The 22,566-nt window shown below is 44.8% G+C and overlaps 1 protein-coding gene across 3 annotated transcripts; it reads left to right on the top strand.

The window, feature by feature from the left end:
* Positions 1–232: 232 nt before the first annotated feature.
* On the top strand, positions 233–20,636 carry LOC143491269 (uncharacterized). 3 transcript variants are annotated; one of them, XR_013125161.1, is made up of 5 exons: positions 233–549; positions 785–916; positions 1,285–1,334; positions 1,635–1,689; positions 1,897–2,688. XR_013125161.1 is itself a non-coding variant. In XM_076990124.1 (5 exons), the coding sequence occupies exons 1-5, from the start codon at positions 318–320 to the stop codon at positions 20,598–20,600; spliced, it is 510 nt and encodes a 169-aa protein (XP_076846239.1). In that variant the 5' UTR covers positions 233–317; the 3' UTR covers positions 20,601–20,636. The 3 variants fall into 3 exon arrangements, 1 of the variants encoding a protein (XP_076846239.1); XR_013125162.1 differs by having other exon boundaries at positions 1,635–1,710; XM_076990124.1 differs by lacking the exons at positions 1,635–1,689; positions 1,897–2,688 and adding exons at positions 20,426–20,496; positions 20,576–20,636.
* Positions 20,637–22,566: the final 1,930 nt, after the last annotated feature.

Here is a 22,566-nt window from a genome sequence, read left to right as displayed (position 1 = left end):
CACGAGGAACAGAGACACCGGAGTGACAGCTAAGAGAGGGGGCGTAGCCCTACGTGACAAACATGAATAATATCTTTCAACATACAATGTTTTTGTAAATGCATAAAGCATTGCTGGAAATTAAGAAGAGACATTCAAAGAAATTCTCTCTCCCTCCCTCTCTCATTCTCTCTAATCCCCCTCTCCCTCCCCCCCTCTCTCTCTCTCTCTCTCTCTCTCTCTCTCCAGGCTGCAGTCTATCAGAGAATAAGCAGCATGTTGAGGTCAGTAGATCTCCAGGAGAGTCTGTGTTCCTGTCCTGCTCCTGCACTCATCTGATGGACCACACGTGGAGTAGAGAGTGGAGAGTGAAGTGGAGATCACCACACCATGAAGATCTCCACTCTACTCAACTCAGTCCCCGCTACAGTGGCAGAGTTCAGATGTTTAATGAGGAATCTCCAGGAAATCTATCTCTGCTGATCTCAGACCTGACTGAAGAGGATAATGGATTATATTCATGCTGGATTAATTACAATCAACATAGGAACTTCAGTCTCACTGTTAAAGGTAAACTGATGAATTTTGACACTCAACTAAACCTTTCAGAACTGTGATTCTGAGAGGGAGTGGCAGACACAAACCTCACCATGTGGGTCTCACAGTGCAGCTTAACAGCAGTTAACCAAACCTTAACACAAACACACAGTCATTATTTACACACTCATTATTCCATTAACACACTCAGAATGTCTTACACCATTTTTTCTTACATTCTGTTTCTCCTCCTGTTTTTCCTCTTAAGAACTGGACCCAACCTTTAATAACCTGGGGGATCACCAATCACCAAACACCACCCTGCAGTTGTCATTGGTGCTACTGCTAGTGCTGCTAGTGTTGCTAGTGGTTGCTGGAGCTTACTGCACATGTGTGAAAGGTATGAATAAACACACAGTGTGATATAGTGACAGTGTGAACAGTGTGATAGTGTAACAGGGTGAACAGTGTAACAGGGTGAACAGTGTGAACAGTGTGATAGTGTAACAGTGTGAACAGGGTGATAGTGTAACAGTGTAACAGTGTGGTCAGCTATGTTCACATTCACACTGCAGCACCACTGTGGTCTTGGTGTGAGTAAGAAACTGAACCAAGATGTTGACATCAGCAGAATTCCTGAGTGGTGTGTGTGTAGTGCTTCATCTTCACACTTACATCCAGTCTAACAGGTCAGGGGTCATGTGTGATGATGTAAACAACGTCCCAGCATGTGTGTGAGTGACAGATGCTCATATTCTCATTACTCAGGAAGAAAACAAAACAGTCAAGAGAAGAGAGGAGAAAGAAAACACAACGAGGTAAAACAGCTCCAGAATGTGTGTGTGTGTGTGTGTATGTGTGTGTGTGTGTATGTATGTGTGCGTGCCTCATTCATGGTAAAAAAGGTCAAAGATCCCAAATATGTGTGTGTGTGTGTGTGTGTGTGTGTGTGTGTGTGTGTGTGTGTGTGTGTGTGTGTGTGTGTGTGTGAGAGAGAAAGATAGAGACAGAAACCGTATGTCCAAGCAGACAGTAACGTGGGGTTTAATCATGTCTCCAGGTTGAGGAGAGTGTGATATATTCAGACAGTAACGTGGGGTTTAATCATGTCTCTCCAGGTTGAGGAGAGTGTGATATATTCAGACAAATAATTGAGAACGAGCCTTCAGACAGGTGAGAACATTAACTTGACAGGTGAGCACATTAACCTGATATCTTATACTTCATAAAGTCACTCAACACCATTGCAAACTACAGCTAGCAAAATACTTATTCATGTAATTTAACTGTTGTACTACAATGTGCAAATATTGTGAACCAATACAATGGTGTCTGTGTTTGTGTGTGTGTGTGTTTGTATGTGTGTTTGTGTCATTTCAGGATTATTCTGAAGAGCCACCTGTTTATTCCAGTTTGAAAATAACCAAAAAGTAACAGATGGAATAGAGCAACACTGTCACAAACAAAGTATCAGAGAACACATAGAAAATACCATCACAAATATAGGAACAAGTATAAAACACAGTCAGAAACATGGTAGTTTATCACAGAACATGTATAAAACACCATCACAAACACAGTAGTGTGTAGGAGTGGTGGATGTTCCTGTGGGGGATACAGGATCTGGTGTTCCTCCATAAAACCGGGGGGGCAACAAATGTTGATTTACCTCAAGAGGTTCCCAGAGCAATGGGATAAAACTGACCATTTGTATTTTAGTTATGTCAGTATGTTTGTGTGGCATGTTTAGTCTCATTTTGCAGCTTGTTGTGTGCTGGGAAAGGTTATGATAACAGGGTAAGAGTTCCATCACTCACGGAGAAGGTTTGTAGACTTCACCCCAAAGGTGGCAGTCCTGTGTAGAAATGCACTCTGTATGCAAATGTACTCTGTTGTCTTTACCAGCATCCTGATTCCCATTGGTTAACCTGGTTTTTGTGACTGTTCCTTTGAGATGCTGGGGGGTATAAAGGGAGAGGATTGTGGGTGCAGGACTCTTCCTCTTTCTTCTCTTTTCTTCTTCCTCATCCTCATCTTCTTCCTTTGCACCGTGAGGTAACCTGCACCGGTTGGTATTTCTGTTTCTATTTGGTATTATCATTGTTATAGTACAATGGTTGTGTTATTGTTTTATATTTTGTTGGATATTGAATAAATCTGGTTTATTGTGTAGCCAGGCTATTCCTTGGTTATCAGTATTATCAGTTAAAGGCAAATCAATGCTAATACCAATTCCCTCTAAAGTATCCCATCTGCTATGCATGTTTATGATAAACCTCTGACAAAGCAGCTATAGTTTATAGCAAGGTACTTTATAAAGTTGGTTAGGTATATTCTATAACCTGTACTGATCTAATTAAGAAGTGAGTTCTTTTAGATTCTTATCAACTATAATTTGGAGTCAGATATTTTATAAGTTTTATGCACGTCAATCCTTCTTCTGCACCTGTTTAAATCCTTAGTTGTAGGCAAGTAGGTAGGTTAGTTAAAAATCAGAACTAAAACCCCTACACACAAGTAGGTAGGTTAGTTATATCTCATAACTAAAACCCCTACACACACAAGCAGGTAGGTTAGTTAAAAATCAGAACTAAAACCCCTACACACAAGTAGGTAGGGTATTTAAATATCATAACTAAAACCCCTACACACACAAGCAGGTAGGGTATTTAAATATCATAACTAAAATCCCTACACACACAACTAAATCCCCTACATGCATGTGTGGATCAAGACGAGAGATCCTTCATAGTTCTTTACTTTACAGTGTTTGTCCTGTAAACTTGAACGGGAGAGATTTGATGTGTTAAATGGGTGTAACTGTTACCTCCACTAGTGAGGGGCTACAAATTGAGCTGATGGTGATTTGACACTGGTGTAATATGCACCGGGGGCACCGCTGTATGTGTGTAATTGTAAACTGTGAACTAACACTCTAACACGAGTGACTGAGATGTTGATATCACCAAACTGAGGAACATGTGCAGATCTGTCCACATAGTGTTATGAAGACAGACAGGGTATCTGCACATTTTTAAATCTCAAATTCAATGACTTTTAAGACCTTTTTAATACCTCTCACAAGAAAAAATAATACTATTTCTGGGGATGCAGGTGTGTTCCACATTGCTGACGGGGTGGGGGTGGCGAACGAGAATTGTTGACCGGTGGGGGGGGGAATGGGGGGGTTGGTGAACGAAAATTGTTGACGTTGTTGAGGCTGTATACTCCAACGCTAGGAATCTAGCACTAGGACCCTGGAGGGGTTATTTTCTGCATTAGCGCTAGATTCGGCAAAGTTCACATCGCGCCAGAACAACTGAACAACACACACTTATAATAATTTAATGCCTCCCCTCATAAAATTCCAGACATTTTTTTAAAGACATTTTTAGGCCTTGAATATGGAAAACTAAATTTAAGACATTTTAAGACTTTTTAAGGACCCGCGGGTACCCTGGACAGAGAACCTTCATGTAAGTGACAGTGTGTGATGGGCCTGATGAAAGTTGTGAAAAGATGTGGTTTAAAGATAAACAACCCAACCGTGAAAGGCTGTGACTGGTGGACGTGTACTGGTCTCCTAAGAACTCACTCAGCTATTGTGGTTAAACACTGATTGTGCAAGAACTGAGTTCTCATTCACACCCTCAGTTCCTTTATCTGTACAACGCTGTGAGTGCCAAGTGTGTTGCTTTCAGTTTACTAACATTCCTCCCCATGTCTCCTTAGTAAAACCTGTTGAGACTTGCCAGAGTGTAGCTGTTGGTTGGGGAAAATGCACCAATTGCGTAACTAGAAAGATGGAAAACCTGTCACCTTGTACAATAGTGTATTATCAAAGCTCAGAAAGCTCCTGGGCCTAACAACATTCCTGGTCGTGTGATGAAGGACTGTCCCTGGTAACTCGCAGAGGTCTTTACAGACATCTACAACACCTCTCTGAGTCAGGCGGTTTTTCCCACGTTTCAAAGCCACCACCATTATCCCTGTCCCTAAAAAGGCATCGCCATCCTGCTTCAATGACTACCGTCCGGTTGCACTAACCTCCATCCCCATGAAGTGCTTCGAACGGCTAGTCATGCACCACATCAGGTCTTCCCTGCCCCTTCCTGGACCCCTACCAGTTTACATATCGGTCTAATCGCTCGACTGATACCATCTCCACTGCCCTACACTCAGCCCTAGGGATTTCACCTACTACTCCTTTAAAGTAGATATAATGTGTTTAACCTTAATTATTAATCAGTCTCATTAATTTAGAATCAGTCTCATATTCTAATTATACCAGAACCACAAGTTTAGTTATCAACTAAAGGTAATTAATGGTTTGGTATCTGAAGGATTTAACTATGAATTCTTTGGAGGTTTTGGCAACAACCACTTTTGAATGACATCAACACAGACAATTTGGTGAAAATAAATGATACATTTATTTAAAACCAACTATTCTAAAACAAACAGCATCAACAAGGATCAGTATATTTACAGTGAAGACTGGGTATCTCGAGTGTGTGTGTGTGTGTGTGTGTGTGTGTGTGTGTGTAAAAAGGGGAGGAGTAGCCTAATTGTAACGTGGCTCGCGCCACGGAGCGAGGAGACGGACACAAATGCAGAGATGAGCGAGATTCAATACAGGGAATACCAAAACCAGAGTCGATAGAACAGGCAGGGGTCATAACGTGCAAGCAGTCCGAACAAGAACAAGAAACAGGCATGACGAGACGAGAACAGGGAAGACTCACGGACCAGGCAGGAACAAACAGATGACGGGAAATACAGGGCTAGAAAAACAACGAACGTGAAAGCACAAACCGACTGATAGAACAAAACCACGGATGACTCGACTGGGGGAATGACGGGACTTAAATACATAGAACTGAAACAAGGAACAGGTGATAACAATGACACGGGGCGTGGTAGCAACCGAGGAAACACGGAGACAACGAGCAGGGCGGGATAAACAGGCACGGGACACAGACACAAGGGAACCCGGAGTGACAGCTAGGAGAGGGGGCGTAGCCATACGTGACACTAATGTGTGCGCGCTTGTGCGCGCATGAGGAGGCGGGGGTTGTAATCTCAGTTCTACTATGGAGAACAAAATAACTAAAATGGCGCCGACTTTAAACAGTAGAGCAGCGTGACTATGTTAATGAGCTCAGCTGGTTTATTCCAACGTGGTCAGAACAAAGAGTAATGGAGCTGGCTTAATAACAAAAAATTAATGTGGTGTGTCTGAGAATGGGGAAGACTACAAGTTGTCAATTAATCCGATAAATAAAAGATGGTGGCATGCACAGCAAAGAGAACTTTGTATATACAAATCTTGATGAAGACTAAACAATGTTGAATGCAAAAACACTAGCTAAAACTTAGTTTACAAGTCTACAGTTCAAGTAACTATGCCCTTTTATTAAACTATGCCCAGCGGTTAGACTCTCACATGTTGAGGTTTGTGGGTGGTTTTGTCATCCTCACTGAATTCTCCTGAATTAGGAGGGAATTTACACCACAGGTTCCTCGTTGATAAACAGCGACGTCGTCCAGGTGTGCTGGGAATCGTCCTTCTGGATATGAAGTCCAGGAATGAGAGTCTCGTTCACTGTTTAACAGGGAATTGATCGCCTTTGTTTCAGTCCGTGTGGCCGAGTTAACAAGCTTGATTGAAGTAGTTTGGTGAATCTGTTGCTGCGGTAATGTTGATCGGTTGGTTGTTAGATTACACCACAACTCTGGCTCGTTAATTAACTAATACGACTTTTAGCTGTTTGCTGTTAGTCGTATCAAAGTTCTCATGCTCTCAATAAAGAAACCAGAGAGATAAAACTCTCTTTAATAGGTCTAACCTTGGTGTCGGTCAAACCAGAGAGAGAGAGAGATGGATGGCTGATCAGAGGACCTCTCCTGGACCAACTCAGCATCATTAGCTAATCAGCGGCTCTACTTCTCAGCAAACTAAGAGCTGGTGCCCCAACCCTCATCATTAGCATCTTCTACAGTGGGGCCATTGAGAGCATCCTGACCAGCTGTCTCAACGTGTGGTATGGAACCTGCTCAGCCGGACCTCCACGAGTTCATCGTCGAGGGGCCACCACAACTTCCCCTGAATGGAGCAACGTGATCCAGTGGGACTTTCTTCACAAAAGCACACAAAGGAGTCTTCCTCAAGAGGCTGCCTGGCCTACTACACGGGCTGCGGATGGACACAACCAAGTAAGACTGTGGATCTGGGCAGACCTAGAGTAACACCTGTATACAATCAATCCATCAAAATGTATTTATATACATGTATTTAAATAATGATAAAAACAGGGGTTTATTTGGGATTAGTTAGAATAAATAGTTGACTTTGGGTAGAACCTTCATTTTAATGGTAGCGACTTTCCCCATGAGTGATATAGGTATAGCATTCCAACGTGTGAGATCATCTTCTATTGTTTTTAATAGAGGGATATGATTTACCTGCACTAAGTCTAAAAGTTTAGCAGAGCCATGTAAGCCTAAATATTTAATAATACCTGATTGTAGTGGAGTGGTGGTCGTATTCTGGAAACTACAATTTATAGGTAAAACTGTTGATTTACCCAAGTTGATGGAATATTCTGTTATAGAAGAGAAGCTGTCTATAAGTTTGATTGTATTCGGAAGAGAAGCTTGTGTGTTCTGCAGGAAAAGTAATACATCATATGCGTAGAGACTTATTGTAACGATCGGCGCGATGCAGAGCAGGGAGGCGGACACAAACGCTGAGGAGAGCGAGATTTATTCAAGGGAATTCCACAAACAGAGTTGAAAAAACGGCAGGGGTCATAATGTGTAGGCAGTCCGAGCGAGACACGTAGACAGGACCAAAACAAGGCAGGGGAAACAGAGACTGGGTTGTACGTACTTACAACAAAGACGAAACAGAAACAGTAAATCCACACAGGTATGAACAAGCACAACCGATACAGACATGGGAGACACAGGGACTAATATACATGGAACTAAACTAGGACCAGGTGATAATGACAACACGGGCGTGGCAGATGAGGGGAAACCATGAAACAGACGAGCAGGGCGGGACTAACGGGCAAGAACAACACAGACACGAGGGAACAGGGAAACCGGAGTGACAGCTAGGAGAGGGGGCGTAGCCCTACGTGACACTTATCTTATGGTTTGTGGTTCCTGTGTTAATTCCTGTAATATTTGCATTTTGTCGAATTGCTGCTGCTAATGGCTCAATGAAGAGAACGAAAAGTGAGGGTGATAGTGGGCAGCCCTGCCTGGTGCCCCTCTGCAGAGTGAAGCTTTGTGGGGTGATATTGTTTGTCCTAACGTGTGCATTAGGAGAGCTATGTAAGGTTTTGATCCAGTTTATGAAGGATGAGCCAAATCCAAATTTGTGTAGAAATGCTAATAAATATTTCCAGTTTACCCGGTCAAATGCTTTTTCTGCATCTAAAGATATAATGGTAGTCTCTAATTTGTTAATTGTGCAGTAATCTATTATGTTTATTAGTCTGCGTGTATTGTTGGCAGATTGTCTACCCTTGATAAAACCTGTATGGCAAGGGCCAACATCAGATGTGATGTGGATGAAAACATGTGGCCAACTGCTAAAGATTGTTTAGATTACACATAACAAGACTGTTCAGTTTTATATCCTGTTTTTTTCCCCTTATGTGGATTTTTTGTATATGTGTATTTTACACATATGGGACCATGGCTAATTATGTTTACAATTATGATCATTCTTTTTTGGGTTAGGCTACAATTTACAGTAGGCTAATGTCCTTAACACAGTGAAATATAACATTTACTGCAAAACTGTTACTGACTCCTTTTTTGTCTAATCTACATTCCATATAGTATCTAACAGTAAATATCACTCATTGTGTAGACAGTATGTTGCCAAAAATGTACATTTGAAAAAAAAGTCCAAATGAAGTGGATTACAGTAAAAATGAACTGACATAAGAAAACAGATGCTACTGTATAATGTCTGTTTGCTGGGAGAGAGTAAAATATTACATGTAATACTGTTTCTGTATTGCCATCAAATGTTAGTTTTTTTTACAGTGGTTGTGCAGTGATTGACTATGTTCATCTCGAATAGAGAGTCTGTGCTAGTGTTTGAAAGAATGATTGGATACTGAACCAGGTTTGCTATGTTTTAACAAAGTTGGTGCATATAGAGGAAACCTTATTTGCACTGTGAAATACAGAGTTGGTATTTACCGGTAGTTAAGAAAATGCACTTTTGAACAGGATATTAACTATTTGGCTATTTGTATGAGGTAAATGTGTTGCTGTGTTTAGAGTTTTGAAAATGTATCTCAAGTATTGGGAAGCGCTTGTTAGCAATCATAAAAAACTGTAATAAGAATGACACCAGCATTAGACCAGCAAGATTAGCAGGAGGAAAGCGCCATCTGCTGTTTTAACATTTATTTTGTTTTTCTTCACTAGGAGAAATGTGGTTTCTGCTCTATTATGTGAACAAAGACTCATAAAGATCTTGACCTATTTGTGTGTGAAAACCTGTTCATATGTGAAATGGTTCTAGTCTTTTACAGTTTTTCTCGATTGGTTTGGCTCAATTCTTGAAACCGAGAAGACATTCTCAAAACAACATGGACAAGTCTGGAAACCCCTTGGCAATTGGTCACAACAGAACAGCATTTCTCATTGGTTTAGTCAAATTGCAAATGTCTTTGAACATGTCTCAAATATTCCAGTGGATCTTTGCAAATGATTTAGTACAAGTAGCCTACAGTTAGCACAGTTAGCCTATACCCTATTTAACACAATTTCCTAGTAATTTGATCATGGTGATCTAAACTGATTAGCTGATTTTCAGTCAAATGGCTGTTCTCTCCAAAATATGTCATACATATTTCATTGTATAAGCCATTGCATGCACAACAATCTGTTCAATTGGCCCTTGAGACCCATTTCCAACAACCATCACTCCAGTGTTCTAATGGTACATTGTGTTTGCTAACTCTGTAAGGAGGCTACTGGATATTTAGAAAACCCTTGAAAACCCTTGTGCAAGTAGGTTAGCACAGCTGAAAACAGTTTTGCTGATTAGAGAAGCTATAAAACTGACCTTCCTTTAAGTTAGTTGAGAATCTGGAGCATTACAATTGTTGGTTCGATTAAACTCACAAAATGGCCATAAAAAGACAACTTTCAATTGAAACTCAACAGTCTATTCTTGTTCTGAGAAATGAAGGCTATTCCAAGCGAGACATTGCCAAGAAACTGAAGATTTCCTACATTGGTGTGTACTACTCCCTTCAGAGGAGAGCACAGACAGGCTCTAACCAGAGTAGAAGGAGAAGTGGAAGGCCCCGCTGCACAACTGAGCAAGAAGACAAGTACATTAGAGTCTCAAGTTTGAGAAATCAACGCCTCACAGGTCCTCAACTGGCAGCTTCATTAAATAGTACCCGCAAAACGCCAGTGTCAACGTCTACAGTGAAGAGGCGACTCCGGGATGCTGGCCTTCAGGGCGTAGAGTGGCAAAGAAAAAGCCATATCTGAGACTGGCTAATAAAAGAAAAAGATTAATATGGGCAAAATAACACAGACATTGGACAGAGGAAGATTGGAAAAAAGTGTTATGGACAGACAAATCAAAGTTTGAGGTGTTTGGATCACCAGAGGTGGGACCAAGTCAGTGTTTTGCAAGTCTCAATTAAGTCCAAGTCTTTATCCTCAAGTCCCGAGTCAAGTCTCAAGCAAAGACAGTCAACTCAAGTCAAGTCTCGAGTCAAGACAAGCAACCGTCAAGTCAAGTCCCAAGTCTGAAACTTGGAATTTCAAGTCCTTTCGAGTCTTTTTTTTTTTTAACCAATGTTGCAGGTATATTTTAAATGTAAATAATAGACATGTGTTCTTTTTAAAATCTGTATTCTCTTCAAATCTTGATAAAACATGTGCAACTGAAAACACGAAGTATAAAAAAAAATTAAAATTACACCTCTTTATTGCACAGTTAAATTTTTTAAACTTAGCTGCAAAAATATTCATACTTTAAACTACAATTTTCCAGAAATAAATATTCTGTGAAAGTCACAAGTAGAACTCCATGTTCAAATAAAAAGTGCTGATATTTTCACAGTACAATACAAAGAACCATAATGGCATTTTTCCCTCTCTTCTCTTATCTGGTTTCCTAGAGAACAAGTGTGTCCATGTGTGAGTGACACAAGACAAACAAATATAAGAACTGAACAATTAACAGGAATCTGCAACTTTAGACATTTCAGTAAACTATTCTGCATTGCATTTGCAAAAGACCAAACTGGCCAAATGTCTGTATGTCATTTGTGCACGATGAGGCCGTAGAATGATGCCCCATAGCTGAAAACTCACTCCACGTTTGTCAATATATTTTTTTCTCAACGTAGATGTCTTCAAAATCACAATCCATGCTGAGATAGAACTGGATATTATGATGGTGACAGAGAGGCTCTCTTACCTGAGTTCAGATACAGAATCCAGGGTTGGCAACCCTCACGCATTGAGCGTGAGACACACGCATTTGACCGTCTTCACACGCTCTGACGCCACACATCCGATTTCTCACGCCAAAAAAAAAAAGTAGTTTATTTACCTCTGATCCACATCTATGATTCAATGAGTTACTAGTTCGCTCTGGCGCCAACCACTGGCAATTGATCGATCGCGATATAATACTTAATTTGTGTCCATTTTACACCCCGCCCGGTAACAATTCACGTTCGCTGACCCCCCATTTGATTGGTTGTGCTGCAGCTCATGCACACACACACACATACAGAGTGTGGAAAAGCAGAGGACCGGTCTGCGTCAGAAGGATGGAAATTAAATTAATGGGGCGCACTTTATAAATATTAATATGCGTTTTAAAATTTAGATTTGGGGTAAAAAAATCAAGTCTTTGCAAGTAAACAGGTTCAAGTCCAATTCAAGTCCCAAGTTATTGGTGTAAAAGTCCAAGTCAAGTCTAAGTCTCTGAATATTTTTTCAAGTCAAGTCAAAAATCTTAATATTGATGACTCGAGTCTGACTCGAGTCCAAGTCATGCGACTCGAGTCCCCACCTCTGTGGATCACACAGACGAACATTTGTGAGACGCAGAACAACTGAAAAGATGCTGGATGAGTGCCTGACACCATCTGTCAAACATGGTGGAGGTAATGTGATGGTCTGGGGTTGCTTTGGTGCTGGTAAAGTGGGAGATTTGTACAAGGTAAAAGGGATTTTGAATAAGGAAGGCTATCACTCCATTTTGCAACACCATGCCATACCCTGTGGACAGCGCTTGATTGGAGCCAATTTCATCCTGCAACAGGACAATGACCCAAAGCACACCTCCAAATTATGCACAAACTATTTAGAGAAGAAGCAGGCAGCTGGTGTTTTATCGGTAATGGAGTGGCCAGCGCAGTCACCAGATCTCAACCCCATTAAGCTGTTGTGGGAGCAGCTTGACCGTATGGTACAAAAAAAGTGCCCATCAACCCAATCAAACTTGTGGGAGCGGCTTCTGGAAGCATGGGGTGAAATTTCTCCAGATTACCTCAGCAAATTAACAGCTATAATGCCAAAGGTCTGCAATGCTGTAATTGCTGCTAAGGGAGCATTCTTTGACGAAAGCAAAGTTTAAAGTTTAAAAAAAAAAAAAAACATTATTTCTATCTTGTCAATGTCTGGACTATATTTCTATTAATTTTGCAACTCATTAGATAAAAAAGTATGAGATTTCAGGGAAAACACAAAAATGTCTAGGTGACCCCAAACTTTTGAACGGCAGTGTATATTATATAGTAGTATACCACAAATACCACATACCAACCTCTTGATACATTTGGTAAATTCATGACTATAATTGAACATCTGAAACTAGAACCTTTCTAATGAAGGAGGAGGTTCACACATCTCAGATAACCAATCAGATAGATACTTGACAGGTGCTGTCCATGCTTGTGAATGCTATCAATCATGTAGGCCTGTACATAGAGAGCTTGACTAGGACCAATACAATTACTGAACATGGAGACAACTAGTCCAACACAAGCAAGAAGACAACTTCCTGCTCGAAGAAGAGGGGGAAGAAGAAGATGAGGAAGAGGGGGAGTGAGGGTACGTGGTGGTGGGACAGGGGGAAGAAGAAGATGAGGAAGAGGAGAAGTGAGGGTACGTGGTGGTGGGACAGGGAGAAGAAGAAGATGAGGAAGAGGAGGAGTGAGGGTACGTGGTGGTGGGACAGGGGGAAGAAGAAGATGAGGAAGAGGAGAAGTGAGGGTACGTGGTGGTGGGACAGGGAGAAGAAGAAGATGAGGAAGAGGAGGAGTGAGGGTACGTGGTGGTGGGACAGGGGGAAGAAGAAGATGAGGAAGAGGAGGAGTGAGGGTACGTGGTGGTGGGACAGGGGTAAGAAGAAGATGAGGAAGAGGAGGAGTGAGGGTACGTGGTGGTGGGATGGGGGAAGAAGATGAGGAAGAGGAGGAGTGAGTGTACGTGGTGGTGGGACAGGGGGAAGAAGAAGATGAGGAAGAGGAGGAGTGAGGGTACGTGGTGGTGGGACAGGGGGAAGAAGAAGATGAGGAAGAGGAGGAGTGAGGGTACGTGGTGGTGGGACAGGGGGAAGAAGAAGATGAGGAAGAGGAGGAGTGAGGGTACGTGGTGGTGGGACAGGGGGAAGAAGAAGATGAGGAAGAGGAGGAGTGAGGGTACGTGGTGGAGGGACAGGGGGAAGAAGAAGATGAGGAAGAGGAGGAGTGAGGGTACGTGGTGGTGGGACAGGGGGAAGAAGAAGATGAGGAAGAGGAGAAGTGAGGGTACGTGGTGGTGGGACAGGGGGAAGAAGAAGATGAGGAAGAGGAGGAGTGAGGGTACGTGGTGGTGGGACAGGGGTAAGAAGAAGATGAGGAAGAGGAGGAGTGAGTGTACGTGGTGGTGGGACAGGGGGAAGAAGAAGATGAGGAAGAGGAGGAGTGAGGGTACGTGGTGGTGGGATGGGGGAAGAAGAAGATGAGGAAGAGGAGGAGTGAGGGTACGTGGTGGTGGGACAGGAAGAAGAAGATGAGGAAGAGGAGGAGTGAGGGTACGTGGTGGTGGGACAGGGGGAAGAAGAAGATGAGGAAGAGGAGGAGTGAGGGTACGTGGTGGTGGGACAGGGGGAAGAAGAAGATGAGGAAGAGGAGGAGTGAGGGTACGTGGTGGAGGGACAGGGAGAAGAAGATGAGGAAGAGGAGGAGTGAGGGTACGTGGTGGTGGGACAGGGGGAAGAAGAAGATGAGGAAGAGGAGGAGTGAGGGTACGTGGTGGTGGGACAGGGGGAAGAAGAAGATGAGGAAGAGGAGGAGTGAGGGTACGTGGTGGTGGGACAGGGAGAAGAAGATGAGGAAGAGGAGGAGTGAGGGTACGTGATGGTGGGACAGGAAGAAGAAGATGAGGAAGAGGAGGAGTGAGGGTACGTGGTGGTGGGACAGGGGGAAGAAGAAGATGAGGAAGAGGAGGAGTGAGGGTACGTGGTGGTGGGACAGGGGGAAGAAGAAGATGAGGAAGAGGAGGAGTGAGGGTACGTGGTGGTGGGACAGGGGGAAGAAGAAGATGAGGAAGAGGAGGAGTGAGGGTACGTGGTGGTGGGAAAGGGGGAAGAAGAAGATGAGGAAGAGGAGGAGTGAGGGTACGTGGTGGTGGGACAGGGGGAAGAAGAAGATGAGGAAGAGGAGGAGTGAGGGTACGTGGTGGTGGGACAGGTAGAAGAAGAAGATGAGGAAGAGGAGGAGTGAGGGTACGTGGTGGTGGGACAGGGAGAAGAAGAAGATGAGGAAGAGGAGGAGTGAGGGTACGTGGTGGAGGGACAGGGAGAAGAAGATGAGGAAGAGGAGGAGTGAGGGTACGTGGTGGTGGGACAGGGGGAAGAAGAAGATGAGGAAGAGGAGGAGTGAGGGTACGTGGTGGTGGGACAGGGGGAAGAAGATGAGGAAGAGGAGGAGTGAGGGTACGTGGTGGTGGGACAGGGGGAAGAAGAAGATGAGGAAGAGGAGGAGTGAGGGTACGTGGTGGTGGGACAGGGGGAAGAAGATGAGGAAGAGGAGGAGTGAGGGTACGTGATGGTGGGACAGGAAGAAGAAGATGAGGAAGAGGAGGAGTGAGGGTATGTGGTGGTGGGACAGGGGGAAGAAGAAGATGAGGAAGAGGAGGAGTGAGGGTACGTGGTGGTGGGACAGGGGGAAGAAGAAGATGAGGAAGAGGAGGAGTGAGGGTACGTGGTGGTGGGACAGGGGGAAGAAGAAGATGAGGAAGAGGAGGAGTGAGGGTACGTGGTGGTGGGACAGGGAGAAGAAGATGAGGAAGAGGAGGAGTGAGGGTACGTGGTGGTGGGACAGGAAGAAGAAGATGAGGAAGAGGAGGAGTGAGGGTATGTGGTGGTGGGACAGGGGGAAGAAGAAGATGAGGAAGAGGAGGAGTGAGGGTACGTGGTGGTGGGACAGGGGGAAGAAGATGAGGAAGAGGAGGAGTGAGGGTACGTGGTGGTGGGACAGGGGGAAGAAGAAGATGAGGAAGAGGAGGAGTGAGGGTACGTGGTGGTGGGACAGGGGGAAGAAGATGAGGAAGAGGAGGAGTGAGGGTACGTGATGGTGGGACAGGAAGAAGAAGATGAGGAAGAGGAGGAGTGAGGGTATGTGGTGGTGGGACAGGGGGAAGAAGAAGATGAGGAAGAGGAGGAGTGAGGGTACGTGGTGGTGGGACAGGGGGAAGAAGAAGATGAGGAAGAGGAGGAGTGAGGGTACGTGGTGGTGGGACAGGGAGAAGAAGATGAGGAAGAGGAGGAGTGAGGGTACGTGGTGGTGGGACAGGGGGAAGAAGAAGATGAGGAAGAGGAGGAGTGAGGGTACGTGGTGGTGGGACAGGGAGAAGAAGATGAGGAAGAGGAGGAGTGAGGGTACGTGGTGGTGGGACAGGAAGAAGAAGATGAGGAAGAGGAGGAGTGAGGGTACGTGGTGGTGGGACAGGGAGAAGAAGAAGATGAGGAAGAGGAGGAGTGAGGGTACGTGGTGGAGGGACAGGGAGAAGAAGATGAGGAAGAGGAGGAGTGAGGGTACGTGGTGGTGGGACAGGGGGAAGAAGAAGATGAGGAAGAGGAGGAGTGAGGGTACGTGGTGGTGGGACAGGGGGAAGAAGATGAGGAAGAGGAGGAGTGAGGGTACGTGGTGGTGGGACAGGGGGAAGAAGAAGATGAGGAAGAGGAGGAGTGAGGGTACGTGGTGGTGGGACAGGGGGAAGAAGATGAGGAAGAGGAGGAGTGAGGGTACGTGATGGTGGGACAGGAAGAAGAAGATGAGGAAGAGGAGGAGTGAGGGTATGTGGTGGTGGGACAGGGGGAAGAAGAAGATGAGGAAGAGGAGGAGTGAGGGTACGTGGAAGAGACCCAGGGGCACTATCACACTGTGTTGTCCCAGATGAGATTCAGGTGATGCTCATTGACCACGTTATAAACCATCGCCTCACAATGGCAGAGGCAGGTCGACGAGTTCAACCCAAAGTGCCTCCGTCTCCTCCATCATTATTGGCCAGCGGGCCACAGTGGATGTCCCAGGCCAGCGAAGGGGCAATCTGACTATGTGTGCTGCCATTTCTGAGAATGGTGTGGCCACCCATATCCCCGGTTTTGGCCCATACAGTACAGAGAAGCTCCTCTTTTTCCTGGATCACCTTTACATCTATTTGATCCCTGACAATGAGAGAGGTCTCGTAGGGCCTCACCTACCACACCACGTCATTGTATGGGTCAATGAGAATTTCCACCATAGTCAACTCATCAGGGCTTGGTTTGCTACCCATCAAAGAATGCTCATGGAGTTCTTCCCCCCTCACTCTCCTTTCCTCAATCCCATTGAAGAGTTTTTTTCCACTTGGAAATTACTGATTAGATCATGTTTAATTATTATAAGAGATCATTATGAACTTTATGATTTAGCACATGTCCATTCTGACTAAGCAGAAGGACTATAATAATGAAGTAGTGTGTTTCAGTGTAATCATGTATGTTTAGTTCTAGGGCTGGGTATCGATTCAAATTCCAAGAATCGATCCGATTCCGATTCTGAAGATTAAGAATCGATTTATTTCGATTTAATCGATTCGATCCGATTCGATCCAATTCAGGGTTTAGTGTTATTAAAATGTATTTGAGCTGTTTCCTGACTATGTACAGAAGCAACATGTTAAAACTAGTATTATATCGAAGTCTAGGGGCATTTTTGCTGTTTAAGCATGGTTACATAAATGTGTCTCTAAACATACTTAATTATAGCATTTTACCCACATGTCTCATATCAAAATGTTCAGAACAATCTCAGCTCTCTTCCTAATGAGGTTACATTGACTTAGAGTATTGCATAAATAAATAATATGGTCCTAAACCTGGAAATATGAGGCAAATTTTCTAAAATTCTTTCACATTTTATATGAAATTACACATTTACTGAAAGAGATCAATATTGTTGTTGCTTGAAATATGTTTGTTCAAGGGTTTGCTTCACAAAAATAGTGAAACATGTAATATATATAGTAGTATACAAGTATAAAGTAGTGTACAGAAATGTGTACACCCTCAACTACAGAAATCTCAAACTACAGGCTAGTCAGCTTAGCCAAAACCATATTCACTCATCTAGATTATTATATACTATACTTTCACAAAGCAAACATATAGGCAAAAGACAAATACGAAATAATAAAAAAATAAGTAAAAATAATTTTATAAAGAATAAATTACGAATTCTGCACAGAAGCAGAACCAGGAGGCTAGCTAGACAGCTAGTAACACATCGCGAGCCGATCTGCGATCGTCTGCTATTATAGTGAGCAATATTGCAAAATAACATTCATTTAGCCTTCGATCTGTTATACTTTTCATAAAACCCTTCAGGAAATCAACATAGGTTCATAACCGCTATGTAGTAGTAGTAAGGGCTAGTAGTAGTAGTAGTAAACTACTGAGCAAAACCGGTTTGTTTACCTCAGGCGTCAAAAAGCGGCCAAAACTTCCGCAAAGAGTGATATGTTTCCTGAGGTCGTAGGTCCTCGGGTCATCGGTCATGAGTCTCTCCTCAGGCCTACAATATGGGGGTCATCAGTAGACGCTAGCTAGCTAGATGCTACATAGAACTACAAACAGGACTACAGTACACCATCGCGAAATTCGCGACCCTATCTGTGATCGCCCGCTATTATAGTGATCGATATTGCATTTAGTCATCGATCGTTTATATTTTTCATAAACCCCTCAGGAAATCAACACAGGTTCATCAGTAGACGCTAGCTAGCCAGATGCTAGCTAGCTGCTAGCTAGCGAACTAACTACACGGGACCATCGCGAAATTTGCGACCCTATCTGTGATCGCCCGCTATTATAGTGATCAATATTGCAAAATAACATTCATTTAGTCATAAATCATCAACATACCTTCATCATTGCCATGTAGATAAGTAGACGCTAGCTCGCTAGCTAGCGGCCGTCAAAGTCTGTATTTCCGTGTTTGTCCGAGGTGAAACGGATCTAATGCCGTCCTAAAACCCTCCTACATCCGTAAAGGGCGATGTGAGTGATGTCAGCGGTCATGTAATGACTGACACTTGAATCCGCCAGTCACAGCAGTCACAGGCAGTCACACCGGGGGAGAAATCAACCCCCCTCCGTGCAAGCCATAAAAGGATTAGCCATATACGGGTGTGCTTCAACTCGGTCATGTATTGCCATCTTGTGGCCAGTCTGCTCAAGCATGAATTAACATTTAAAGGGACAGTTTCCAGTTTTCAAAAACGTATGAACCGTGTGTCTGCGATGTTGTATCGCTGAGATATTTATAACATTAATGTATATACTCGCACGGCGGCCATCTTTGACGCAGGGGTGCGTCAGTAGACCTGAGTGGGTTCAGCAAATAGTTACTGGTAGTTGGTAGTTACTGATGGCTGAAAGACTGGTGAAAAGGGTCATCATAAATCTACCTTCAAGAAAGGTAATCCAGGACAATAAACAGAGGACATCTTTGAGGTGTCTATATCTGCAACAGTGCACTCCTACTGGGACACTAACCAGTGCATTATTATTATGATTGAAATAATTAAGAATTCACCCAAAAGCTGTTGCTACGAAATGCATTTTTATTTTAAAAGTGCTCACACTTAATAAACTGAAAGTATAAAATGTAAACGTGTATTTTTCTTTAAAGTGCGAATATAAGAACAGAACTGTCATGTTACGGTCCCTGACCCCTCCCTTTTGGGCGTGTGTTAACGTTGTCTGCGTCTACTCGTCTGCGTCTGTGGATCTCCGTGGGTGCGGGTGCGTCTTGTGATAATCCGTCTTACCCAGAGACCGTATATACAGTCACTGGTCTCACCTGTGGCTCGTCTCGTCACGTGGGGTTTGTGTGTTCGCGCAGCGTCCTGTGCTCGTCGTTGAGTCACACATGTTCTATGTAAACGTGCTTTATGTGCGCTGTCTGCACTTCGGTAAATGTAATAAACGTAACGATTTGGAAAGTGCAAAGGATTCTGTCTCGTCCATCGCCTTGCGCCCAACGTTACAAGAACATTTTAAACTTTTTTTAACTGTAAAAACACTGGGTAAACTGTCAGTGACATGGACTAACTGTAAATAGTCACTGACACTGGATAAACTGTCCTTCTGCTTTTAGATTTCCGATTTGACTATCGTCGTTACCGGCACTGTCCGACGCCATGTTGTTTTACAGTTAGTTAGACCGAGCACGCTTGCGTGAATTCAGTGACGAGGCGGGGGTAAAAGTTCACAAAAAAATCGATCTTTGGACGTACGAATCGATTATCATATCATCATATGCAAATCGTTTTTGAATTGGAAAATCGATTTTTTCAACACAGGCCTATTTAGTTCATATTATGCATGTGTGCTATACTGTGACCCAGGTCAGGGAGAGTGCTGAGGGTAAGAGCACTCTGTTAACTGGTAGTCACTAGGCTACTAGTCTTGGGTCATTTAGCTTTCTCTGTGTTCAACTGATACATCAGTTGCTTCTGCTAACTCTAGGGAAGTCCATATTAGGAGATACACACGTGAGACAAAGTAGCCTGCTGGGCGCCCATGTTTTGGAACATGCTGTGCTAAAGATAACCTGCTGTTATAACTGCTGAATTGTGTTTAAGATTGTATATAAGCAGGGGGAGTGCCCCCCTGTCTTCAGAGTTGTCATGCTTGAATGAGACTCTCATGTCTGTATCTGTCTTTGTCCTATTTATATATATTTATATTTTTGTAATAAATTAATCATTTAACCACATCTGAGTCCTCATCCATTTCCAGAAAATTTCCACGACACAGGATGAACAGTGTGATAGTGTAACAGGGTGAACAGTGTGGTCAGCTATGTTGACATACACACTGCAGCACCACTGTGGTCTTGGTGTGAGTAAGAAACTGAACCAAGATGTTGACATCAGCAGAATTCCTGAGTGGTGTGTGTAGTGCTTCATCTTCACACTTACATCCAGTCCAACAGGTCAGGGGTCATGTGTGATGATGTAAACAACGTCCCAGCATGTGTGTGAGTGACAGTTGCTCATATTCTCATTACTCAGGAAGAAAACAAAACAGACAAGACAAGAGAAGAGAGGAGAAAGCAAACACAACGAGGTAAAACAGCTCCAGAATGTGTGTGTGTGTGTGTGTGTGTGAGAGAGAGAGAGAGAGATAGAGAGTTAGAAATTGTATGTCCAAGCAGACAGTAACGTGGGGGTTAATCATGTCTCTCCAGGTTGAGGAGAGTGTGATATATTCAGACAGTAATGTGGGGGTTAATAATGTCTCTCCAGGTTGAGGAGAGTGTGATATATTCAGACAGTAACGTGGGGGTTAATCATGTCTCTCCAGGTTGAGGAGACCGTGGTACTGTATATTCAGACACCGTCTTTGACAGGAAGCGTCCGTCAGCAGGAGAGGAGGTATGTGGTGTCCTTGAGGATCAGTCCAGGAATGAACATCTACCACACAAAATCCACCAGTGTATTTGTTCTCTTGTAGTGTGAGCTCACCTACTCAACCCTGAGCCATGCAAAGAAGAGAGAACGAGCCCTCAGACAGGTGAGCACATTAAACACTAGAACTACCAAACCCTCGTCTTTAGACAGACTCCCTACTAGACTCCTAACTTATGTCAAATGACATAAGTCTCTTGCTCTCTTGGTAGGTGTGATTAGCCCTTCTTACCTCCAGTGTTATGTAAATGAGGCATGTGTCAGCTGTTGCTGTTGACACACCTTTCAATACACACCTTTGGCTGCCTCATGAGACTGCAAGCTCTCTTGCAAGAAGTCTGGTCATCTCAGGATATGTTTGAGATTAGATTTGTGAAAGGTTTAAATAATGTGAAATTGACACAAACAATTTTTGAATTATAGTGGCATATAAGTGGCATTTTCATCAGTCAAAATAGCTCTGATGTGACACTCGCAGGAAGGAGACACGACAAGCATCGCAAGGTGCAAACACAGAACGTTTAATGTCGAACAAATAACAGAACACGGATGAGTTCAATGCGGAGCGCAAATACAAGCAGATGACACTCACACAGGCACGGAACTTTAGACAAAGACGAGCACAAGACACTGCGCGAACGCACATTAAATAGGTGAATAACACTGACCCACGTGATCTCGAGACAAGGCACAGGTGCGACTACGAACACGCTCACGAACAACCCACACCCACGGAAGTACATACATGGACATAACGGCACGCAGACAACGTAACGGCACGCCCACAGGGAAGGGTCCGGAGCTGTGACTGTGACAGAACCCTCCACCAGGGGCTCGCTACTCCCGGAGCGTCCCGCGCAGCTGGAAATCCCCGAACCTACACCGACGGGATGGTCCGGAGCCGCTGGGATCCCGAGCCTCCGAGAGCCGTCTCCCCCGATGGCGGGAACTGCCTCGAACAGCTGTAGTACACCCTCCCTGGGAAGACAGGGGAGAAAACATTAAACACGGGCACAAGCACGAACATGCACACGGGAACATTAAACATGAAGGGCACAAGAGGGAAAAGGAGATTAGGGAGACACACGGGGATAGACAAACACATAGGAACAGGCAGCCATGACAGCGCTCCGGCTGCCTGCCAAAGCACAAGCGGTGGCGCGGTCTGTCCTGGGGTCTGTGACGCAGCGGGCGGTACCGGCGGCGGAGTCCCTCCGGTCTTCGGGATCTGACTCCGTGCGCGCGTTGCGCTGCTCGGAGCTCCCGCTGGCCTTGCTCTCGGTGGCTTCCCTCGGGCAGCTTCCGCCTTCCTTCTGTGCGCCACCGGAGTCCTGGCTCTCTGCCGCGCGCCGACTGGGGTCCGCCTTGTCTCCAAGGGCGCGCTGAATCCCCGCCTCGGACCGCTGGCTATACCAGGACCCCTTTGCGCTCCCGGGGATGCCGTCGCCTCGCCCCTCGCCGTCTCCATCTCCTCCTCACTCTCGGAGATGCTGTGACCAAGCGACATGGGCTCCTCCGGGGTCGGGCAGCAAGAACAGTCCATACTGCTTTCCTCCGAAGGGACCCGAGGTTCCTCCCGCACAGACTGCACGGTGGCTTCCGAGCACTGAGCGTCGCTGTCCTCCTCATCGCTCTCGCTACCTCGCTCGGAGGGGAGCTGGCGAACGGAGGAAGAGGGGCTGGCTTTCTCATGTCCCTCGCCGTGATACTCAGTCGGAGCCGAGTATACGGACGGAGGGGAACTGACCACTTCCTCCTCTTCATCGGAGCGCTAGTTGAACTCTGAACACTCCAACGGCGGAGGTCTGATGTTTCCCTCTTCCTCGCTGGAGTGCTCTGTCGGAGCCGAAGACACTGACGGAGGGGGGCTAACGTCGTTCTCCCCTTCGCCGTAGTACACGGTGGGTGCTGAATATACCGATGGTGAAGGGCTGACGTCCTCGCCCTCTTCACCATAGTAGACAGTCAGAGCGGAGAACAGGGACGGGGCGTAACTGGCTCCGTCCTCCGTCTCCTCTTCTCCCGACTCATCACTCC

This window comes from Brachyhypopomus gauderio, unplaced genomic scaffold, assembly GCF_052324685.1.
Source record: "Brachyhypopomus gauderio isolate BG-103 unplaced genomic scaffold, BGAUD_0.2 sc73, whole genome shotgun sequence".
NCBI lineage: Eukaryota > Metazoa > Chordata > Actinopteri > Gymnotiformes > Hypopomidae > Brachyhypopomus > Brachyhypopomus gauderio.
This window is presented reverse-complemented; position numbering and strand designations above follow the sequence as displayed.